Source organism: Paramormyrops kingsleyae, chromosome 5 (genome assembly GCF_048594095.1).
Source record: "Paramormyrops kingsleyae isolate MSU_618 chromosome 5, PKINGS_0.4, whole genome shotgun sequence".
NCBI classification, from domain to species: Eukaryota; Metazoa; Chordata; class Actinopteri; order Osteoglossiformes; family Mormyridae; genus Paramormyrops; species Paramormyrops kingsleyae.
In genome coordinates, this window is record NC_132801.1 from 8,737,102 (window position 1) to 8,757,530 (window position 20,429).

General features: G+C 43.7%; 1 protein-coding gene across 3 annotated transcripts; it reads right to left on the reverse strand.

Annotated features, from left to right (window-relative positions):
- Positions 1-50: 50 nt before the first annotated feature.
- LOC111845254 (ATP-sensitive inward rectifier potassium channel 12-like) lies at positions 51-16,363 on the reverse strand. 3 transcript variants are annotated; one of them, XM_023814556.2, is made up of 4 exons: positions 16,028-16,363; positions 5,378-5,570; positions 2,720-2,946; positions 51-2,165 (listed from the first exon to the last, which is right to left on the reverse strand). In XM_023814556.2, exons 3-4 carry the CDS (start codon positions 2,740-2,742, stop codon positions 629-631), a joined length of 1,560 nt encoding a protein of 519 aa, XP_023670324.2. In that variant the 5' UTR covers positions 2,743-2,946; positions 5,378-5,570; positions 16,028-16,363; the 3' UTR covers positions 51-628. The 3 variants fall into 3 exon arrangements, with proteins under 3 accessions (XP_023670324.2, XP_023670325.2, XP_072568128.1); XM_023814557.2 differs by lacking the exon at positions 5,378-5,570; XM_072712027.1 differs by lacking the exons at positions 5,378-5,570; positions 16,028-16,363 and having other exon boundaries at positions 2,720-3,575.
- Positions 16,364-20,429: the final 4,066 nt, after the last annotated feature.

Genomic DNA, 20,429 nt, shown 5'->3' on the forward strand with positions numbered 1-20,429 from the left:
GGGGCCTTAAACGAGACCCTTAGCCCCCCCAGCTCCAGGACTGCTGCACACTGGCTGACCTTGTGCTCTGACCCCCATGGAGAGCAAGCTGGGGTAGGTCAAGAGAAGCATTCCAGTGTGCTTGTTCTCATACTTGTGCAAATGGCAAATAAAGGATATAATCTATTTTCATTATCTTAAGGCCATCAATCAAATGGGATAGTTTGACCAGTGAAAGAACCTGGAAATGTATTATTTGGAGGACTTCTTAGCAGCCTCCACAAGTTCCTCGTAGGTTATGATGCCACGCTGAACATGATTCAGGTCCATCTGGACCAATCAACACGCAGCACCTTCTGAGACACCCCCTCCCCTGAGATTAAGATGGAATTCAAGATGAAGGAAGGGGGCAGGGCTTTACATTTCCTGGGCCTCCCTTTGCGGCAATGGAGGGGGTGGAGAGAGAGAACTAATGAAGGGTTAACAGTGAGAGAGGGGAAAACTGAGAGGGGAAATAGGCAATAAAAAATGGCTATGAATGAATAATTGGACTCTAGATATTAGACAAGAGATGAGCACTTAAGCTCCACACAACATCTTGTGTTGGTCTAATAGAGAACTGGGCAGAAGCTTTCATTATCTCCTCTTCTCAGATTTCAGACTCCCTCCTGAAGCTCAGTGGGTCAAGAGGCAGCATCTTAAATCCTATTTGATTCTCCATGTCCATGACGCACAACATTTCGCTTGGTTGTTCTTGGTACCTCTCCTGGAAATCTACAGGGACTGTCCGCTCCTCCCCTTCTCCTCCATCTCGCTCCCTGAGCCCATCCGCTTCGTCTTCTTCCTCCCCGCAGTGCAAAGCGACCTCGTTCTCATAACAGAAGGCGCTGGGGGAGTGAGGGGGCATGAGGCGATGGGAGGTCTTGGGGCTCGCAGGTGACATGGAGCGGGAGGTTGCGGAAGATGACCTGCTGACCATCTCGTTGAGTTTCCTGGCGCTGCAGTTGGGTGTGGAGGGGACCTTGTAGGTCGTGTGGAAGCGAGAATAGTCTACCTGGTAGCGGTCTTGCTTCTCGAACACCACCGGCTCAAACCTGTGGCCCCAGAGAATCTCCCGGGCCAGGTATGAGCTCCGTGCTTGGGTAGTCATAGCTGTGGCCTCCACCATTCCCTCCAGAATCACCACAATCTCAAAGTCCTCTTTCTCCAGATCAGCTCTGCTCATGTTATATAATGGACTCTGTTCATCAATTTCGTGGACGATGACCAGTGGAGCCACCAAGAAGAGTCTATCCAGACCCTCATCATAGCCCACGTTGATGTCTGTTTGCTCCAGAGGGATATATTCCCCTTCTGCTGTGACATAGGGTCTGATGAGCTGGGCCCTCACATGGGCCTCCACGATGTGACTCTTCCTCAGGTTGCCCAAACGCCACATTAGACACAGTTTTCCATCCCTGAGAGCAACGACAGCATTGTGAGAGAACAGCAGCGTCTGGGCCCTCTTCTTGGGCCGCACCATCTTAGCCATGATGGTGCCGATCATGAACGAGTCGATGATGCAGCCCACGATTGACTGGACCACCACGGTTGCCACGGCAGCAGGACACTCCTCAGTCACGCAGCGGAACCCGTATCCAATGGTGGTCTGTGTCTCGATGGAGAACAGGAAGGCCCCCAGGAAATTGTTCACGTGAAGTATGCACGGCTTCCACGGTTGTCCTGAACCACCTCCAGACCTGCTGCCAGCTCCTCCTGGTGAGAAGGAGCCTGGGTGCGGGTCAAAGTCCCCGTGGGCTAAGGCTACCCCCCAGAAGATCAGACCAAAGAGCAGCCAGGAGATCAGAAAAGTTGCGGTGAAGATCATCAGCATGTACCTCCAGCGGATGTCGACACATGTGGTGAAGATGTCTGCTAGATAGCGGCGGGGTTTGTCCTCCATGTTGTTGAAGACCACGTTACACTGCCCGTTCTTCTTCACAAACCGGCTCCGTAGGCGCCCCGAGCCCATGGTGCTGATCTTGCGCCCGTTGTAGCTGCTGTCGCTCTCTTGCACCGCCAGAGCTCCTGCGGCCCCTCCAAGCCGCCCTCCCCGTCCTCCTCCCCCCGAGGGCTCCATGCTCAGGGGGTGCTGCTGTCGGCTCAGGGAGCTGTCGCCTTCCTCGTCAGGTGACACGGTGCTGTACCTGTCATGACAGGTGAATGTCAGATACTCCTACAGAAAGACTATTCAAAACTCTCTACAATGAATTGAGGACTAATTAGAACTCTCCATCCATCCATCCATCTCCAAACCTCTTTTCCGGTACATCGCTGTGGGGATTTTGAACTATGTAGCAACATTTATTTTGATTGTTTTTCTTTTCCAGTTTTACCTTCCCCCAGTTGTGCTTATGGGATTCTTTTGACCAACTTTCTCCACAGGAAAACAATGCATAACCTGTGGGTGTGTGTGTTTATGTGTCATTGTCATGTTACAGATTATACTGGACATTAGAGAGTGTCAGGATGTCGCCCCACCAGGAACATAATAATATTAGTATTTTATCACGCATTCAAATTGTTACCTATGGTGACTGCTGCATTGTTTGTCCCTCATTAGCACCCCTATGACTGCTGAACTGTCAAATGTGCATGTGTCCTTGTCTGAGTCTAGGTATGTGACAAGATGTTGGCTTTCAAAAGACACACTTCCCGGCTGCGGGTAGCAGCTCCGGAAGCGAGCAGAGCGTCTCCTCACCTGTTTACCCGCACTGTTCCCATGAAGCTCACGGCTTGCAGAGGGTAACTGGGGCAGGGCTGTCCGGTGCTGGGAACGTGATTGGACGTGCTGGGGGATGTTGGGCTGGCCAGCTTGTATGGGGGTGTGGGGAGGGGGGTGGGTAGTGGCAGTGATCTACTCAGAAAGATTGAGGACCGGCATGGTGGCCCGTGACATCGAGTCCAGGGAGATGTTTCGTGTCATTTCTACACACAATAAGGGAAGATGGAGAACTTAGGTCAGTTTCGGTCCTTTCTGATACATCTGTAAACATGTTAATATTCATTTTTCAGTTGATTGTGTTCAAATAAATATATTTTGGTGTTTATTATTACTGTCAGCTAAAGAGTTTCCTCCAGTCTCATAATATCAGAATTCATGGCTAAATTTGATAGTCGAGTCGTTGATCAGTATGAATTCAACATGGATCTAAACATCAAGGCAAACAAAAAAAAACATACTTTGTACAGCGCTGCTGCTAAAACATCAAGAAAACCAATTATTTTTTAATTCTGTACAGTTATGATTGCTGTGCAGTTGAATGTGATAATAAGATGACCTGAATTTGGGGTCCTTAATGTCCCCTCTCCTGTCTGGTAGAATGCCTGTGATTTAATTGTTCTTTCAATGGAATTTATGGCTCCCAAAGTGTCGGATCTGCCTGAAAACATCAGCATATTATAATTCTAAACAACTTTTAATGGCTTTTAAATTGACTAGCGGGCAGTCCACAGTGATACTAACTTAATTATAGAAGTTCTGACATTGATCAGAATGGCACAAAGGCTGGAATTATTTCCGTTTAATATCATCTTTCATATTCTCTACACAGCAAAGGTCTTTTACTGTCTGTATTTAATGGTTTTGTCTTCATTTTTTTGGGTTCTTATTTTTAGGTTTTTAAAAACTATTTCAAAAGCGTTTTCTTTCAGTTACATTTCAGTTATAGGTTACCTTTTAAATGTAGAATTCTTTGGCAACCAAACAAGATTAAACCGTTATGTTACAGTGACACAGTGTGCTCGAGGAGTGCCTCATTATATCATTGTGTTGTTTTCCAGATATTTTTTAAATAAAATGGATGAATGGATGAATCTTTAAGACCTTTTATTACCGCTGCTTTTGGTAAATTCACCTGTGGCACAGGGTCCAATGCAGTACAGAAAATTAGCATGACGGTGCTAATATTTATTAGCATTGTGTAACTGTGACTTTCATGTTATGAATTTACTATGTGTGCATTACAGGTCAAATCCATCTGCGTACAACACATTCCCGGATTTCTGGGATTCCAGGTTCATTATGCATTGAATGCAATGTGTACCAGCCTTGTGCGTGTTACATATGATAGATACAAAACATTTAAAAATCACTGGGATTGTGCTGAATAAAAGCAAATTCAGATTCGTTATCATGGTCAGGGTTGTGGGAGGGCCTGGAGCTGATCCCAGACAGCACAGGCCACATGGCTGGGGTCCACCCTGGATGGGATTCTAGACATTGTTCGGCACATTGTATTATACACTTACCTCTGTATTCATTGCTGAAACGAACTATCAAGACAAACCAAGACAGGAGCTGCACTTCCCTGCTTTTTAATTTAACCGCTTCCTTATATAGCCAAATTAATTTTGATAGGATACAATAATTTAATTGCTTTTCAAACACGTTATTAAAATATATTTTCTTTTATCCCCATGACCCTGATCAGGATAACTGGCGATAAAAATGGATGAATCAGTGGATTTTTCCTTTATAATGACAAGATGTACGTTATGTACTCATACAGTGCCTAATTAAGAATGCAGGCAGCCCTGCCAGTTAAAGTGCTTGGGCAGCGTGAGGTGAGTGATGGACAAAACAGACGCCAGCTTTCTCAACCGAGCACGGTCGTGTCGCACCGCGAACAAGACCGCATCGCCAAAGAAATAGACAGTCCGCAGTCTGTCCGCGTGCCCAGTGACGATGTGCTGATTACTGAGAGCGATAACGGCTTGGAGATTCACGCATACATAACACTGTAATGTCGATCAAGGTAAAAGTACCTATTATTAGTAAGAAATCACTGCTGATGTGTCACTGATTATAAAATCTCTTCATTCTTCTATGGACAGGAGGGTACGTACGGGTGGGGCACCCTGGACTGGATGCCCGTCCATCACAGCTATCATAAACTGATTATCAAACAATAAGATGCCAAATTTACCATCATTAGATTTCCGACTTCCAGGAACTACACTTACAATAATTTTAGAGCATAGAAGAAATGTCTTCGCAGTACAAGCATTCCTTGGAAAAATCAGTTGGGAAATGTTGTGATTCAGACTTCCGATCTAAGTCACAAACCCAGTGCACACAATGGCCCTCAGATCCAAGGTTAGCAACCTGTGTTTTAAGGCAAATAAGCTCCATTTTCTGTGCATATATCAAAATAGAAATTATTCCAAATACAGCATTACGCAAAGCATTAGCGATGTTTCACCTTTTCTGTATTTTAAGTTATTTCGCCTAAGCTGATTGTTCTGCGTGTTCCGTTAAACACCTGACGTTGTTTCAGAACTAGTTTTAATTCATAAGTTAATGCAGTGCACCGGAATATGTCTCTCAACAAAGCTCCGTTGATTGTTTTTTTGTCACCTTTGTGTGCTGTACTGCGACAGAGTTTCCAGGTTCCCATTATGAACTCTGGCGTCTACATCCGCCTGTGTGCACTCAGCCAGCAGCACGCTTGAGTCGCCAGCCCGCGGTCCATTAGCGTGACCTCTGGATGAACGGCTGCCCTCTCTCTCTCGCTTCATTAGCGGCTTCGCTGCTCCGTGGCACCGGCAGCCTGTAGTGGAAAGAAAAAAACGCCGGCGGAAGAGAGCGCTTTCAACTAAAGCAGCAGACAACAAGCCATTAACTTTCTAGATCACTATTTCTGATGTAGTGGTACCTGCTACGGGGGGCTTAGGAGACCAAAGCAGGCCAATGGAGCGACTGCAGGCCGGCGTCAAACTACGGAAATTAATCAAGTTTCAAGATACATTGTCACCTGTGTTCCGAGGAGCACTCTTATCCCTCAGAGATATGTTGTCAACATATAATACTATAGTTCCTCAGTGATTACTAAAAGAAAAGACGCTCTCTGTTCAAGCCTATGCACATTAGATAGCATCATTAACCAGGTATTTTTGTTCTGCGTTACTAATTCTAAATAGTTGCAACCATGTTTTCCACATAATAACAGTTTGCAGTTGTCACATTCTGAAAGAAACTGTCTCTAGAATGTTTATGTAATTTTGCACAAGTTTTACATAAATCCCACGCATGACCATTATATTCTAATTCCTGTGCAATTTCTTACATTATCAATCTAAGGATACATTGTGAATTCCTGGCAGAAGACTGGTAAATGCTGGTTTTCGTCTTGTAATGCCCACGGAGGTATAGGAAGGATTTTTCTGTTATGAAGCGAAACATTTGGTGACCCCACATTACAGTTGAGATTCCTCATCATGTGGGATCAGAGCACCGATTGCTTCATTTTCGAAATCTTTATGCTATAATTTCTTGGGCTGATTGTGCTTAAACTTTCCCGCGTCACTGCAGCAGCTGGAACCGCCCGGGGCCCGGGGGTGTCGGGGGCCAGAGGATGACTCTCCTTTGAGTAATGTTGTGATTCTCACTTCTTGTTGAGCGTGATCGTTAGTGCAACGGTGTCTGTAGTAAGGTACTCCTTTTCATTCAGAGCGTGACTAACAGTGTGTAGCCTATATCTTGTGTGTGTGCGTCAGACAAACTGAAGATAGCTTAACCCAACTCCACCCCTTTCCCATCTAACCCCGAAAAAAATGAATTTTGGATATAAACCAGTTCTTGCCAATTCCCTGTGTCACGTGGCTCTTTTCTCGACCCCCCCCCCCCCCCCCCCGAGACTTTAATATAAGGCCACACTGTTTTATCAGTCTAGCAATTTATTTGTTCAGACCTTTCGATTTATTGTAGTCGACTGTAGTCGCTTATTAGGACAGTTTATTCAAGGAGACCTGCAAATTTAATCTTCATCCAAATAAAACGCTTGGTTTGGGCCACCAGCTCCTGTGCAGCAGGTTTTCTATCCTTCCTGGCTTCTGATGGGCTTCACCTCTCAGGCAACTTCCATCCTCCTTTCAAATATAGGACATGCAAAACTTACTCAGGACAAATGATACTCACCAGCGGTGGGAACAGAGGTACAGCCTTAGTCAAGGATAGAGACACACCACTGTAACATACTTTTTATATCACGGCCACTCCCCCCCCCTCATCGTATATGACCCCAACCCTCAGCTTGTCTACCAGCTTCCTGTGTCATTCAAAGGGAGTCAGGACAGGAACAACCAGAATGGCCTGTTAAATTATCTCCCCAGCCAATTACTAAGTCTTCTCTGATTACTGCGTGCTTGGTCTGCTGTGATGCATACCGCTCTGTCTCTCTGTCACTTCACATATTCTTTTGCCCATTTGCCAGGGTCTTTTCCCCAGTATTTATAACCTATTGTCTAGTCCTGGGGAACAGTGTCGGCCTGATGTCATGGCGGTCATGGTCAGGCGACTCCACTGGCCACGATTAGGGCATCAAGTCATATCAAGGTGTCATTTCTATGTTAGGTTAGGTTAGGTTCCCCGAAGGGCCATTGCTACACATAAACCTTTACTGGAGCAGAGCCCCCCCCCCCCCATTACTCAAATTGCATGTACAATGTGCTGTATAATGTGCAATTTGAACTTCCCTTCCACAGCCCACCATTACTACCATCGCCATAGTGATGCCCCACTGCAGGAGTCCATAATGTCTCAGTCAAATCGAAATCAAAGTAAGATCATAGGGATTATTTAGAAACGTTAGTCTTGTTGTGTTATCATTCCTCAGCCCTGATTCTTGTCTCGTGGGCTGATACACAAATTGCTGGATGCCCCCTGTGGAACACCGGCTATTACAGACACACTACCGTGCTCGCTGTTGAGCATAGACCCAAACCGCAAACCTGGGATGAACTCCAGGTTCTCCACAACCCTGTACTAGGTGGCTACTGAAAGATGGATGGATTAATTGGATGGATCCACAGATGGAAAAAGCCCAACATCATGTAAATGTGATCATGTAGTGTTTGCCACTCGATGCTCGACAGTGTTAGGAAATAACATACCGGTAAATAATGTTCTCTAAGTTGTCAAGGTCTGTCCTGGAACAACAACCAAGTGAAGAGTGGAAGAAAGCAAACTATGTGTGCTTGACATTGGCTGATAACATTTCCTTAGAGAAAAATGGTCAGAGTTGTGGCCATTGAGAAGATACATGTCAGAGGTGGATTGGATATTGATTTCTAACAGTCCCGTGATTCAATCCAAATGGCTTTACTCAGTGCATTAGAGAATTAACTGATACGGATTAACTGAAAAGGTGAACAGGAAAAAAGAAGATGCCATTCTCAAACTAACCAGCAATCCATCATCGGAGACAGGACTTTAGGTAGCAACACACAGCTCGTGGAGTTTTTGGTTCAGAGATATAATCAATGAGATTGTAGAGGTGGGTCCAAGCAACTAAAGGAGGCGGGACCAAGGCATCTTGTTGCTTGGACCCGATTCTTCTACAATCTGATTGGTTATCTCTCTGAACCAATCATTTTTCCTTCTGCCCTCAGAACATTTTTGTGTAAGTAAAACTCGTATGAGCCAGCTGATGCTGCTACTGGTAAACTGGCCTCATGTGGAAGGTGTTTGGCACTGTAATTATGTTCGTACTGGCATGGTAAATCCACATAACAACTAACTGGCTCATATGCACATTTCTGAAGCTCGTGTTGATGATGATCCAGCAGAATGAATGACAGGGAGTGTGGGAGATATCACCTTCCCCCAGTTTTATGTTCTGATCAGAACTGTTCATTCACTCTTCATAGTTGTTTGATGATAAATGCTTTATTTGCCACTTGCACAAGTACAGGTACACTGGAGCGCTTCTCTTCGCCTACCCCATCTTGCTCTCCATAGCTTGGGGGGGTCACAGCACAGGGTCAGCCAATGTGCAGCGCCCCCCGGAGCTGGGGGTTAAGGGCCTTCTCAAAGGCCCACAGTCATATGACTGTTCTGCTGAGGCCGGGGCTCAAGCCAGCTATCTTCTGATCACGGGAACAGAGACTCAGCCCGCTGAGCTGCCCCAGTGCATCATGGTCATATCACCCGGGAAGGATCACATTCTATTGATTCAGTGGAAATGCGCGGTAAATTACAAGGTTACCTGACACTTGGTGATACTTCACTGGCTACATTTCAGCCATATACTAAGTACTTCTCTATAACATTTGTGGGCCCAAGAGGTATAGGTATATGTGCTGAATATGACATGTTTAACAAGAGCACTCTCTGTCCCTAGTTTTCTCTGTCCACTCACCAGCTCAGGTAGCAATTGCAGTATGAATGACGACCTCAATTGGGTATTGAACCCAATTTCCATACAAAGCATCCTATTCTAAGATTCCTTTTGTCTTCAGTGAGCTTCAGTACCGGTTTCTTTCTGCTGGCAGAAGTACACGTGCTCCTCATACTGTCAGGCACAACGTTAAAGTCAAGGGACAATACTGAGAGTACGAGCTTTTCAAACTTCTGGATGGCAGGATTTAAGTTTCACTAAAAATTGATTATTGGTTAGTCCCACGTGGCTTAAAGCAGTTGGCGATTAATAGCTCATGCTAATCCCACCTTCTGTAGGTTTAAAAATCTCTATTTTTCCCAATGACTAGGTAATGGAACCAAGTCTGAGCTAGCATATCAAAATGCTCCATCAAAAAGCATTGTAACGCATAGCCGGCGAAGCTATCCATCTGTAATTAAATTATGATAACGGTGTTTAGCCGTTTCCATGGGAACTTTGCTCTTTAACAGAGTGGTTAAATATGTCAAGTTCCAACGATTTAGTGCACTAGAAATAGAGGGATGGAGAGGAGAGGAGAGACACGATGGAGGGGAGTAAGAGCACTAAAGCGAGTGAGTCAGAGAGTGCAGGACTGATTCACCATGCTGGCAGGGACGTGCTGAATCACTTTTGAGGCTTTGGGTTTTTCCTCTGATCTTCTCTGCCTGAATTTGTGGGAGATCAAGGCGTCGGAATGTGACTTAGCTCCGATAAACTGCAGCTTTGATCCGATTTTCTATTCCGTATTTTCCGCCTGATTTTTTTGTCTTCAAATGTTGTCAGGCGTTTAGCGTTATTTTTTTTTAAAATCCTTCCCTTCATTTTAGCTCCTCCTTCCCACACTGCATTTTCTTTTTGTCACTAACTGTTCCTTTCAACATTTGAAAAGTTGATGATTCAAATTTACAGTGCACTGCACGCTGACAGCTACTGCGGTGACGAGACTCATGACTCACGGATTCGCTGCAGACTTGCAGTGAACCATCACTTTGGAAAAATAACACAGGTGTAATAGCTGTCTAAATTTTACAGGAGATGCTACTGTATAAGATTTTGCTTGACAGAATCAAGGTCAAAGCTCACCCAATGCCTCTGGATCCTGTCGGCACCACATCCAACGCTGTGCAGTGATTATAACTCCTGTATGAGGTTTGCGGATTATGGAAAACTCAGATGCCAAATACTGTTGGATTTCCCACCCTGCTGTCACTATTTAGCTTCTCAGTGGAAGACTTTTATCCAAACCTAAAATTGTACCGGTTCACATATATGAGTGAGCGCATGCACTCAGGTGTACTGTGGCGCTGAAAACATTATGAACCACTTAGAATTATCTACAGTAGATTTCTGTGTGAATGATTCCTAAAAGTTGATCTGATCTTCATCTAAGTCATAACAAGACAGTCTTCATAAAAATCATATATAACGTTTTACATTTCCAAAACATTGAACAAAAGTAGAAAAACTATGTGAACCTATTGAACACTTCCCGGTAGGAGGGAGAGTAATTGGAGTCAGATATTCCAGTAAATTCAGGTTCGCTTTTGACCTGCACGGTTATATAAGAAAAACATACAATTTTGGATTATCTGCCCTTTGCAGCAGTGTAATATGGCCTGACCAAAAGAGATTTCACAGGACCTCAGAAGAAATGTTACAGAAGGTCCTATGATTGGAAAGGGCTTTTTAATGACCGCTGCCTTCCATTAAGTCCACAGTCAGGGGGATTGGACAAAAACGCCACGGTTACTCTCCCTAGGAGTGGGGATGCTACATATATCAATGCGAGGGCATGCCGTAGAATCCTCAAAAAAATAACGAAAAACCCGAAGAAAACAAGGACCTGCAGGCATGTCTCAATTCTGTGTCCATCGGTCTATCATAAAAAAAAACTGAAGAAGATCATGTTGATCATGGGAGGTTATGACGGAGGAGAAATATAATGGTGGTGCTTGATGAAGACCACCCAGATGTTCCACAGCGCTGCCATGCAGGACAATGCTTTGCGGACAGATCAGTCAACAGCCAAAGCATGGCGGAGGGAGTGCAATGGTGTGACACCAGATCAACTTCACATTTTATAATGGCCTGACCTCAATCATGGTGAAGTTCCCTGGTGTTGTGTGAAGCAGGCCATTCAAGGAAGACACTTCAAAAACATACTTTAACTAAGCAACCATATACAGAGGAATAGGCCAGAATACCGTCTAACTATATTGCCCAGGGTCTGATCAGCAGCTACCGAAAGTGTTTGAGTTTATTGCTGATAACTAAAATTACAATAAATATAGGGGTTTGCATACTTTTTCCATGCATGTCTTTGAATATTTAAATGCTGGTTTCTATTGAACCAGTATCAGAATGTATTCACTGGTGAGACTCCTAAGCACTTTATGTAAGTCACTCTGGCTAAGGGCGTCCGCCAAATGCCATAAATGTAAATGTAAATGAATGTTTAACCCATTTATTCAAGAAAGGCATGACAATGTGGAATGCTGTGTTTATCATTTGTTAAAGAAGACTGTATTTAACAAGCAAATATGTCCGTTTCCTAAGGGCACACCAACAGCGTCCCGATCTGTAATCACAGACACGACACAAAAGGTGGATCTCAATTAGGGATGGGCATTTCTGACAGAAATACTAGTCAAATTTCTAACTGAAATTAAATTAACGGGAAGAGATAGTTCAGCTGCTGTAGCATACAGTACAATGACATTTAATAGCCTGTGCCTTGGGTAGTTACTGTGAATGGCGATTTCTTTATTTTTAACAAGATAATCCTGGAAAATGGTAAACTTCAGAATGAATAAACCGCAAACTTTTTAAAGAATGAATAAATCACACATAATTATAATGCTGCTAAATAATAATAATAATAATAATAATAATAATATATAACATAGCTCATTTATTATTCACTTTTCAGACTTTTGCGATTTTGTACACATTCTCGAGTATTTGATAACGCTGACTCATCTCTGACACGTCACGTCAGTCACGTCACCGTGCTTGGTGACCCTAAACTGACAGAGTGAGGGACAGGAGAAGGTGGCAAACATTTGCTGTGCCCGTACGTGTGGAGGGTCTTCGCAGTTTGGGCGTGCCCAGCCCCCCCCCTCGCTGCCGCCAACAAAAAAAGAAAGAACCTTGAGGTATTTACAGTAGAGTGTGACATCGCCCTTGTGCTGTAGGGGGCGCTGTGTAGCCCAGCGAGTTAGGATGCTGTGTTGGTGATCAGACGTTCACTGGCTCAAATTCCACAGTCAACAGTGTGATTTTGCTGTTGGACCCTTAGGACAAGGTCCTTAATCATCAATTGCTCCGGGGACGGTCTGACCATACAATTGTACTTTCAATCCTATGTTGCTTTGAGTAAAAGCAAAATAAAGAAATTGTAGCAAGGGGGATCGTTTTGGAGATGGACAAGCATCAAGTGAGGCTCTGACTGTGTGTACCCATCAGTCTTTGCATACACAGAGCCAGAAAAACAGTGTTTATGAACACATTCAGTACGTCCAGCACGTTTTGACTGCAGCCTTGGAGCCTTGTAGCTCTAAGAAGGTCCTCAACAGACGAGTCTGTCCCTGAAAGGCAACCTGGCAGGAGCTACACTCAACCCTAATCCCTGCCCCCACACGCCCGCCCCCTCCACCCACCCGGCCTGGGCAGGTACCGTTTCAATGTCACTGTCCCTACGCAGGAGACCATGGGAGGTTCCCTACATTTAGCCAAAGCACAAGGAAGTGCCCAGAGCAATGGAGACTGCATGCCATTTAAAATAAGAATAATAAGAACTTTTGGCCATTGAGTTGGTCCAGAAATCACATATGGAGGTACAATTGTGGCGCGGTTTAAATTTAGTCTGCTGATTGGCAAAAAAAGACGGTGGAACTGTCCAGTTCACAGTGCTGAAATTCTGCATACGGCACAGAATCTTTCCAGGAATCTTTCTTTACTTTAACTTGGTCTTCATTATGTCACTGACCTGTTATTGATCAGTTGCGAGATTTATAACCATGACCTCTGCTGTCAGTATTTAACAAGATTATTATCTATTTTTCTCAGAATTGAAAGATGCCCTCTTTATGGCTACGGGTACAATTCGCGGAGCTGGTGAATTTCCAGGGAGGGGTGAGGTGTATAATCCGTAAATGGGGAGATGTGACATAGTGACCCGGTTCTCCTTCTAATCCTGCTCCTGTCATTATCTCTCTTCATGTGGCTTATGACACCGTTTGCACTGCTGCTTAATGATGCGCACAGGAAATCCCGTAATTAGCAGCTCATTTTTCACTCCCGCCTTACACTTGTTGCCCAGCTGGCTTAGTGATTCCTCAACCCCGGTTTTGCATGGATCTTTCAGCTCCATTTCCCCCCAGAACATGGATCTTGTTTCCGTTCATGACCACGTGAGCGACTGCATCACCGCATGTCGCATGCTGCATGCCGCATGTCCTCCACCGCATGTTTGCTTTGGCTTCATGGGGCATTGAAGTTGCTCCCGACTGGAGACACCTCCAGTATTTATCGGAGAAGGGACCGGAAACTGACTCCAATCAGCGGACGACTTCGGCGTGCTTCCCTTAAACCTCTGTGGGGTGGCTCCACCATTAGCCCACTTGCGGTATTTTGGCGAACCAGTGTGATGAGCAACGTTTCCAATCGAGTTAAAGCGCCTGATGACCCCGCCTTCAAGTCTGAACGACAGAAGCAGGAAAATCAACGACTCCCCTGTGACTCAATGGGAACGTTAAGTAAGGCCTTGTCCAGCATAATTAAGGAGACAAACTTCAGTAACGGACATCTTAGCCCTGCCCTGGCGGCCAACTAAGAGGGCTTGTCATCAGTTTAATCTTTTTTGACTCTTTTACTGCTGAACTTACAAGCTCACTTATTATTTAAAGAGGAGATTTTGGCCTCTCATTACTTAGAGATAGAATAATAAAAAGACTCACTATAGTCAAAAAATGAAAAACGTAAAGCCTCATAATGTAAAGCCTATTTCTTGCCCTTTAGTTCTAGCAACACGGATATGTTACAAATTATTATTGTTATCATTTATTGTTAATTATGGAGTCTAATATTTTACATAATTAATTGTCATTGTCCAATAATAAATGCCATATCTGACTCATGGACGTAAATTACGGGGGGATGGGGGATTTGTAACCCCCCCCCCCCATTAATCAAAACTGGCTAATAAAGCCCCCCCAGTAATCAACCTCAACCTCCTCAATGATCTGACCAAAGTTACGCCCTTGATCTGATTAAAATCAAAACAAGGATATCAGAGTACTGTATCTGCACAGCATAAACTATAATTATTAAAAAGACATACCGAACCTCAAGATCAAAATGGACAGCAAAGTCCCATAAAGTTACACATAACTTTATCTGCCTTCTTTTTCAGTTTAAATTTCCGGTCAAATCTGTCAAAACAAACTGTTAATTTAAACATGTAGCCTACATGCGAAAATGATGTCAGAATGTGACGTCTGAATTCATTCTCCTGTAATGATATAAGGATTCTCTAATCGTGCTATTTTCCTGTGTCTTATTTGTGTTCTTTACTGTTGTACCTTCTTTTTTACAATAGGCCTACATGTTAGATATATACACAATGTTATATTATGTGCATCACAAAAACTAAAAAAACAAGACCGTTGCCTAAACAATTGCTTTACTGACGTAATAATGTGTGAGCGGTATAGCGCAGCAATGGGACAGTCAGTGAGCGCTTCTTCATTAAGTTCCTCCAAGTATTGATTATAGCTTAACACTCCCTAACAATTAATAGGCATTGCCAAGCGTTCAAAGTCCTAAGCGTCACTGCTCTAGATAAAATACGCCTAAAATGCATTTAATGAAAAATGTGCCTGGTTAATTGCTTTTGCAGTCGTTTTCTATCTACAATGTACTGCCCATCATCTGTTCACCTTCTTAAAATCAGTTTACTTGTGCTAAATGTAGGCCTATAATCGTTGATGTATCGCAGAGGCGTTGTAGGGATAATGAATCAGTTTCGTTATACAATGAACTGTATCTTTGGCGTTGATATAGGTGATTTATCGTTTTGTCTCAGTTGAACCAATTTCATATATTTTTCGTTACTCTTTCACTTATTTATGTCATGTGTTCTTTTTTGAGCTTCGTTTTAAAATCCGCTAGAAATTTCCTGTACGGCACACTAAATTATATTACTTCAGTTCGGAAAATCCGCGTCCTGTCACTCATGAAAGATGGACAAGTGAATGAATGAAAGAAAAATATCATGACTTATCATATATTTGCTGCAATTGTTCCGTTTAGGCATTTTAAAACTTTGTCCAACGAACCAAACTATGCATTTTACAGTCACCCATTTAAAGAGATAATTTGATAAACTAAAAAAATGGACACACCTAATTAACCTATTTGTAAGGAGGGCGCAAAGGATAAAATGATGTCACTGTATATTACACAAACAAAAAGTACAATAACGATAACAACTTCATCCCTCAATTAGCTAATCAAAGAAAAATATCTTAATATACTTTAGATACTGTATTTAAACACGAGTGACTGACTTTATCAAGACTCCTGGTGGCGTAAAATTATATAACCATGAAGAGGTTCAGAATAGCTGTTCTGTGTAACGACGTCGGCTGGAGTTAGTTATAATATTCTACATGCAGTTATATTAGTAAATAACGTTTAAAGTTTGAAGCAAATACGCGTAAATCAACGCGTTATGGATTAAAATAAGTCCACTTACAGACTAGGAAAGCATGACAACGATGATGAAAGATATATAAACTTAGACTGACAGAGGACCGGACATCAAGAAGTGAACATCATGAACTTACCTCCACAGTGCCAAATGTTTTGTGGCTGCAGCGCTTGAGAGAGAGAGCTGGTCCTACAACTAAGTACTTCTCAGGATGAGAAACCGGTATCCTGTGCACTCTGAGGGTAAGATCCAGAGCGTCTTCGGATCGGTAGGTGGACTTATATTATGCTCCAGTGCAATAATTTAAATGTATTAATCTGTCTATTTGGTTATTTTCCGTTTGTCCGCATCCCAGCCGTTTGTTTGCCTTGCATTGTTACTTAATGACACTGGCATATAAGCCGCGATCTCCCTCTGTTTCCTTTCGCGCTCGTCTCTCTCACAAGCCCCTGTCCATCTCCATCTCTGCAAGTGTGTGGGTGCGGGAGAGTGAGGGAGAGAGGGAGGGAGGGAGGGGTGAGGCAGTGAGCGAGAGAGAGCCTGTCAGTTTGATTATGTCTCTGTTTGTGTAGATTTGTGTGGCCGTGTGTGTAGGTGCCTTTCCCATTTGTGCCTGGGCACTTTCCATTGGCACACATGTAGTGGGTTTCTCCACCAGTGCGAAGTCTGTCTTGTTTAATATATTGGTGTGTCGATGCTTATTTGCGCCCTTAGGCAGTACAGCCAGGACACATTCAGACAGCACCGGCTGACACCTGTGCAGCATAAAAAATGGTTAGTGGTTTTTAATTTATAACTATTTGAATTATGTTCAGTGGTCAAATCTGCGGTTGTTCCATTTACTGTTGTCTCTGCTTACCTGTACAATTTGGCCCTGAAGATACATTTCATTCAGTTATTCATTTCTAGGCTGGGGAACATGCTTAATTTAGAAAAAGACACATGACCTGAAGTCTGTACCCTGGTTTACAATCCATCAGCTATTTTAACCCATGAAATATCTCCGTCCTTTGTTTTGTAGGAACACAATAATTGGAAGAACCCGTAAGTGTCCCAAATAGATCAAGATTGCAAACAGACATCGAGTCCTGTGTTTAAAAAGGCCAAAAGAAGTTATTTATTTTTTTAAGACACCACATTAAAATTGTACCGGTTGTACAAAGATTCTAAGATGCATTTTACTGTTGTTGTCATTTGTTGTTGTAAATAGTTCAATTTCAGACACCTTTGTGCAATCATAAATCATGATATATATATATACACACTCACCTAAAGGATTATTAGGAACACCATACTAATACGGTGTTTGACCCCCTTTCGCCTTCAGAACTGCCTTAATTCTACGTGGCATTGATTCAACAAGGTGCTGAAAGCGTTCTTTAGAAATGTTGGCCCATATTGATAGGATAGCATCTTGCAGTTGATGGAGATTTGTGGGATGCACATCCAGGGCACGAAGCTCCCGTTCCACCACATCCCAAAGATGCTCTATTGGGTTGAGATCTGGTGACTGTGGGGGCCATTGTAGTACAGTGAACTCATTGTCATGTTCAAGAAACCAATTTGAAATGATTCGAGCTTTGTGACATGGTGCATTATCCTGCTGGAAGTAGCCATCAGAGGATGGGTACATGGTGGTCATAAAGGGATGGACATGGTCAGAAACAATGCTCAGGTAGGCCGTGGCATTTAAACGATGCCCAATTGGCACTAAGGGGCCTAAAGTGTGCCAAGAAAACATCCCCCACACCATTACACCACCACCACCAGCCTGCACAGTGGTAACAAGGCATGATGGATCCATGTTCTCATTCTGTTTACGCCAAATTCTGACTCTACCATTTGAATGTCTCAACAGAAATCGAGACTCATCAGACCAGGCAACATTTTTCCAGTCTTCAACTGTCCAATTTTGGTGAGCTCGTGCAAATTGTAGCCTCTTTTTCCTATTTGTAGTGGAGATGAGTGGTACCCGGTAGGGTCTTCTGCTGTGTTAGCCCATCCGCCTCAAGGTTGTGCGTGTTGTGGCTTCACAAATGCTTTGCTGCATACCTCGGTTGTAACGAGTGGTTATTTCAGTCAAAGTTGCTCTTCTATCAGCTTGAATCAGTCGGCCCATTCTCCTCTGACCTCTAGCATCAACAAGGCATTTTCGCCCACAGGACTGCCGCATACTGGATATTTTTCCCTTTGCACACCATTCTTTGTAAACCCTAGAAATGGCTGTGCGTGAAAATCCCAGTAACTGAGCAGATTGTGAAATACTCAGACCGGCCCGTCTGGCACCAACAACCATGCCACGCTCAAAATTGCTTAAATCACCTTTCTTTCCCATTCTGACATTCAGTTTGGAGTTCAGGAGATTGTCTTGACCAGGACCACAGCCCTAAATGCATTGAAGCAACTGCCATGTGATTGGTTGATTAGATAACTGCATTAATGAGAAATTGAATAGGTGTTCCTAATAATCCTTTAGGTGAGTGTATATACACACTGTATATCCCATATATATGTATAAATGGAGCACTTGAAAAAAATATTATAATTATTATTATTGTTGTTGTCGTTATTTCCAGCAATGCGATGACCTTGATGTACAGAACTGGCGAGTTCCTCCTGATGACACCACTGCAGTACTGTGCCCAAAGGACCATCCATCCATCCATCCATCCATCCACATCATGAGGTCATGATGAGTTTGGAGCTACTGCAGGAAGCAGCGAGTACATGAACTGGGATGTCAGTCCATTTCTGGGCAACTTAAAAATGCCTCTTTAGTGAACCGCATGGTTTTTGGAATTTGGGAGGAAAAGTGGGTACCTACCAGAACCCCCCCCCCAAACTCCACTGGTACGCAGGGGCAGCACTGAAATACCCAACCCTACAACTGACAGGTTACAGTACTACCCATTGGGTCAGTCCAATTATTTGAAATTACTGTTTAATGTTTTCATTACTGTATATGATTGTTTAAGAGGAAAACAGTTTGCAAATGACTGTTTTGCCGAAATGAGCAAAGTTTGTGTTTCTGTGACTGTCGCTTCAGGGTTGCCCGTGTCTCGTGTTAAGTCGCACGCCCCAGCGTGAGAGTTCACCACACGCCCAATTATTTTTGCACGCTGAGGCCCACGTGAAAACCCACAGGGCTTAATGTGCATCGGTGTCCTCACAAGGGTGACACCATCCCAGCTCCATGCGGCCGGCAGCATCTCGCCCCCCCCCCCCCCCCCCAGACCAAACCCCCCCCCCACAGTCTCAGCTCTGCTTCTGGGCCCTTATCTCTCCAGCTGCACCCTGCCTCACTGTCAAAGCCAGTTAGCCTCCAAGCACATTTTAAGAAATAAAAATACACAGCCCATCCCTGTTTGTCTCCCTCGCTTAATGCAGTCAGAGGTCTAATCAGCGAATATGCCAGCTGTTTAAAGTGGACCCCTCCCTGAAAAGCTTGATCATCCAGCCCTGAGATCAGTCCTTTTTCCTTATTTTCTATCAATCATTCCTTTCTCTGCACTGGGCCTAAAGGAAGCTTCCAAGGAAATCCTTTCCTCTGTCTATAAGGTGTAAAGAACAGTTACATCATTATTTTCTTGCCTGGAGGGGCTTTTATCCAAATTGACCAGCCAGTCCAGCAGCTCAGGCATGTAAACTTGAATCTCCTGTGATCTTTTGTAGTTTCTTTTGATCTAGTCTCTGCTACTCTCTTACTGCACTGATTACACACACCTCTCAGGAAAACTTATTTCAACATCATAAATCACCCTGCTGAATAGTACCGTCTGGCAGTGTAAATACTGAAAACTCAGATCTACCTTTATATATAGGGGGCGGTAACTTTTCGTCAGCTTTCTTAATATATAAAACAGCAAAATTAGCTGCTTGTGGAAATTTGTGTACAAATGCAGACATTTCTGCTGCATATTTATGACTGATATTTATAACCAATCAGTTCTTGAAATTATTTTCAGTTACAGGGAAAAAAAATTGTGTCTTGGTTTAGAACTACCCAAGATGTTATTGGAAAATATATGCAGGCCAATAGTTTCTATGGAAACCTTTTTTTATTTTCTTCTCTCCCTCTCTCTCACTCCTTCTCTAGATTATACAGTTGAAGCAATTTATTTTTACATTTTCTTTCCAGAAGGAAGAGGTGGGTGTTATGTGTCCAGATGACAGCCAGTAAGTGGGGGTGGGGGCCAGGCACGTGGGGGGGAGGGGGGAGGTGTGGACAAAGATCAAAGGTGATGGAACTTAACAACAGAAGAATGGCAGCTAGTGGGAGATAAATGGAAGGATGGAATGGGGTAGAAGGTAATCAAGACTTATTGTTACCTCACAGAGGATGACATAAGGGCGGGGATTATAGTGGCCTTTGGCCTACCTGGTGACTAACCTGCACGCCTGCTGTACTGTGCCTTTATTCCTGCTGTACTGTGCCTTTATTCCTGCTGTACTGTGCCTTTATTCCTGCTGTACTGTGCTTTTATCCCTGCTGTACTGCCCAGCTAGTTAGCGGTAACCACTGGGTTTTGGTCAGGTAG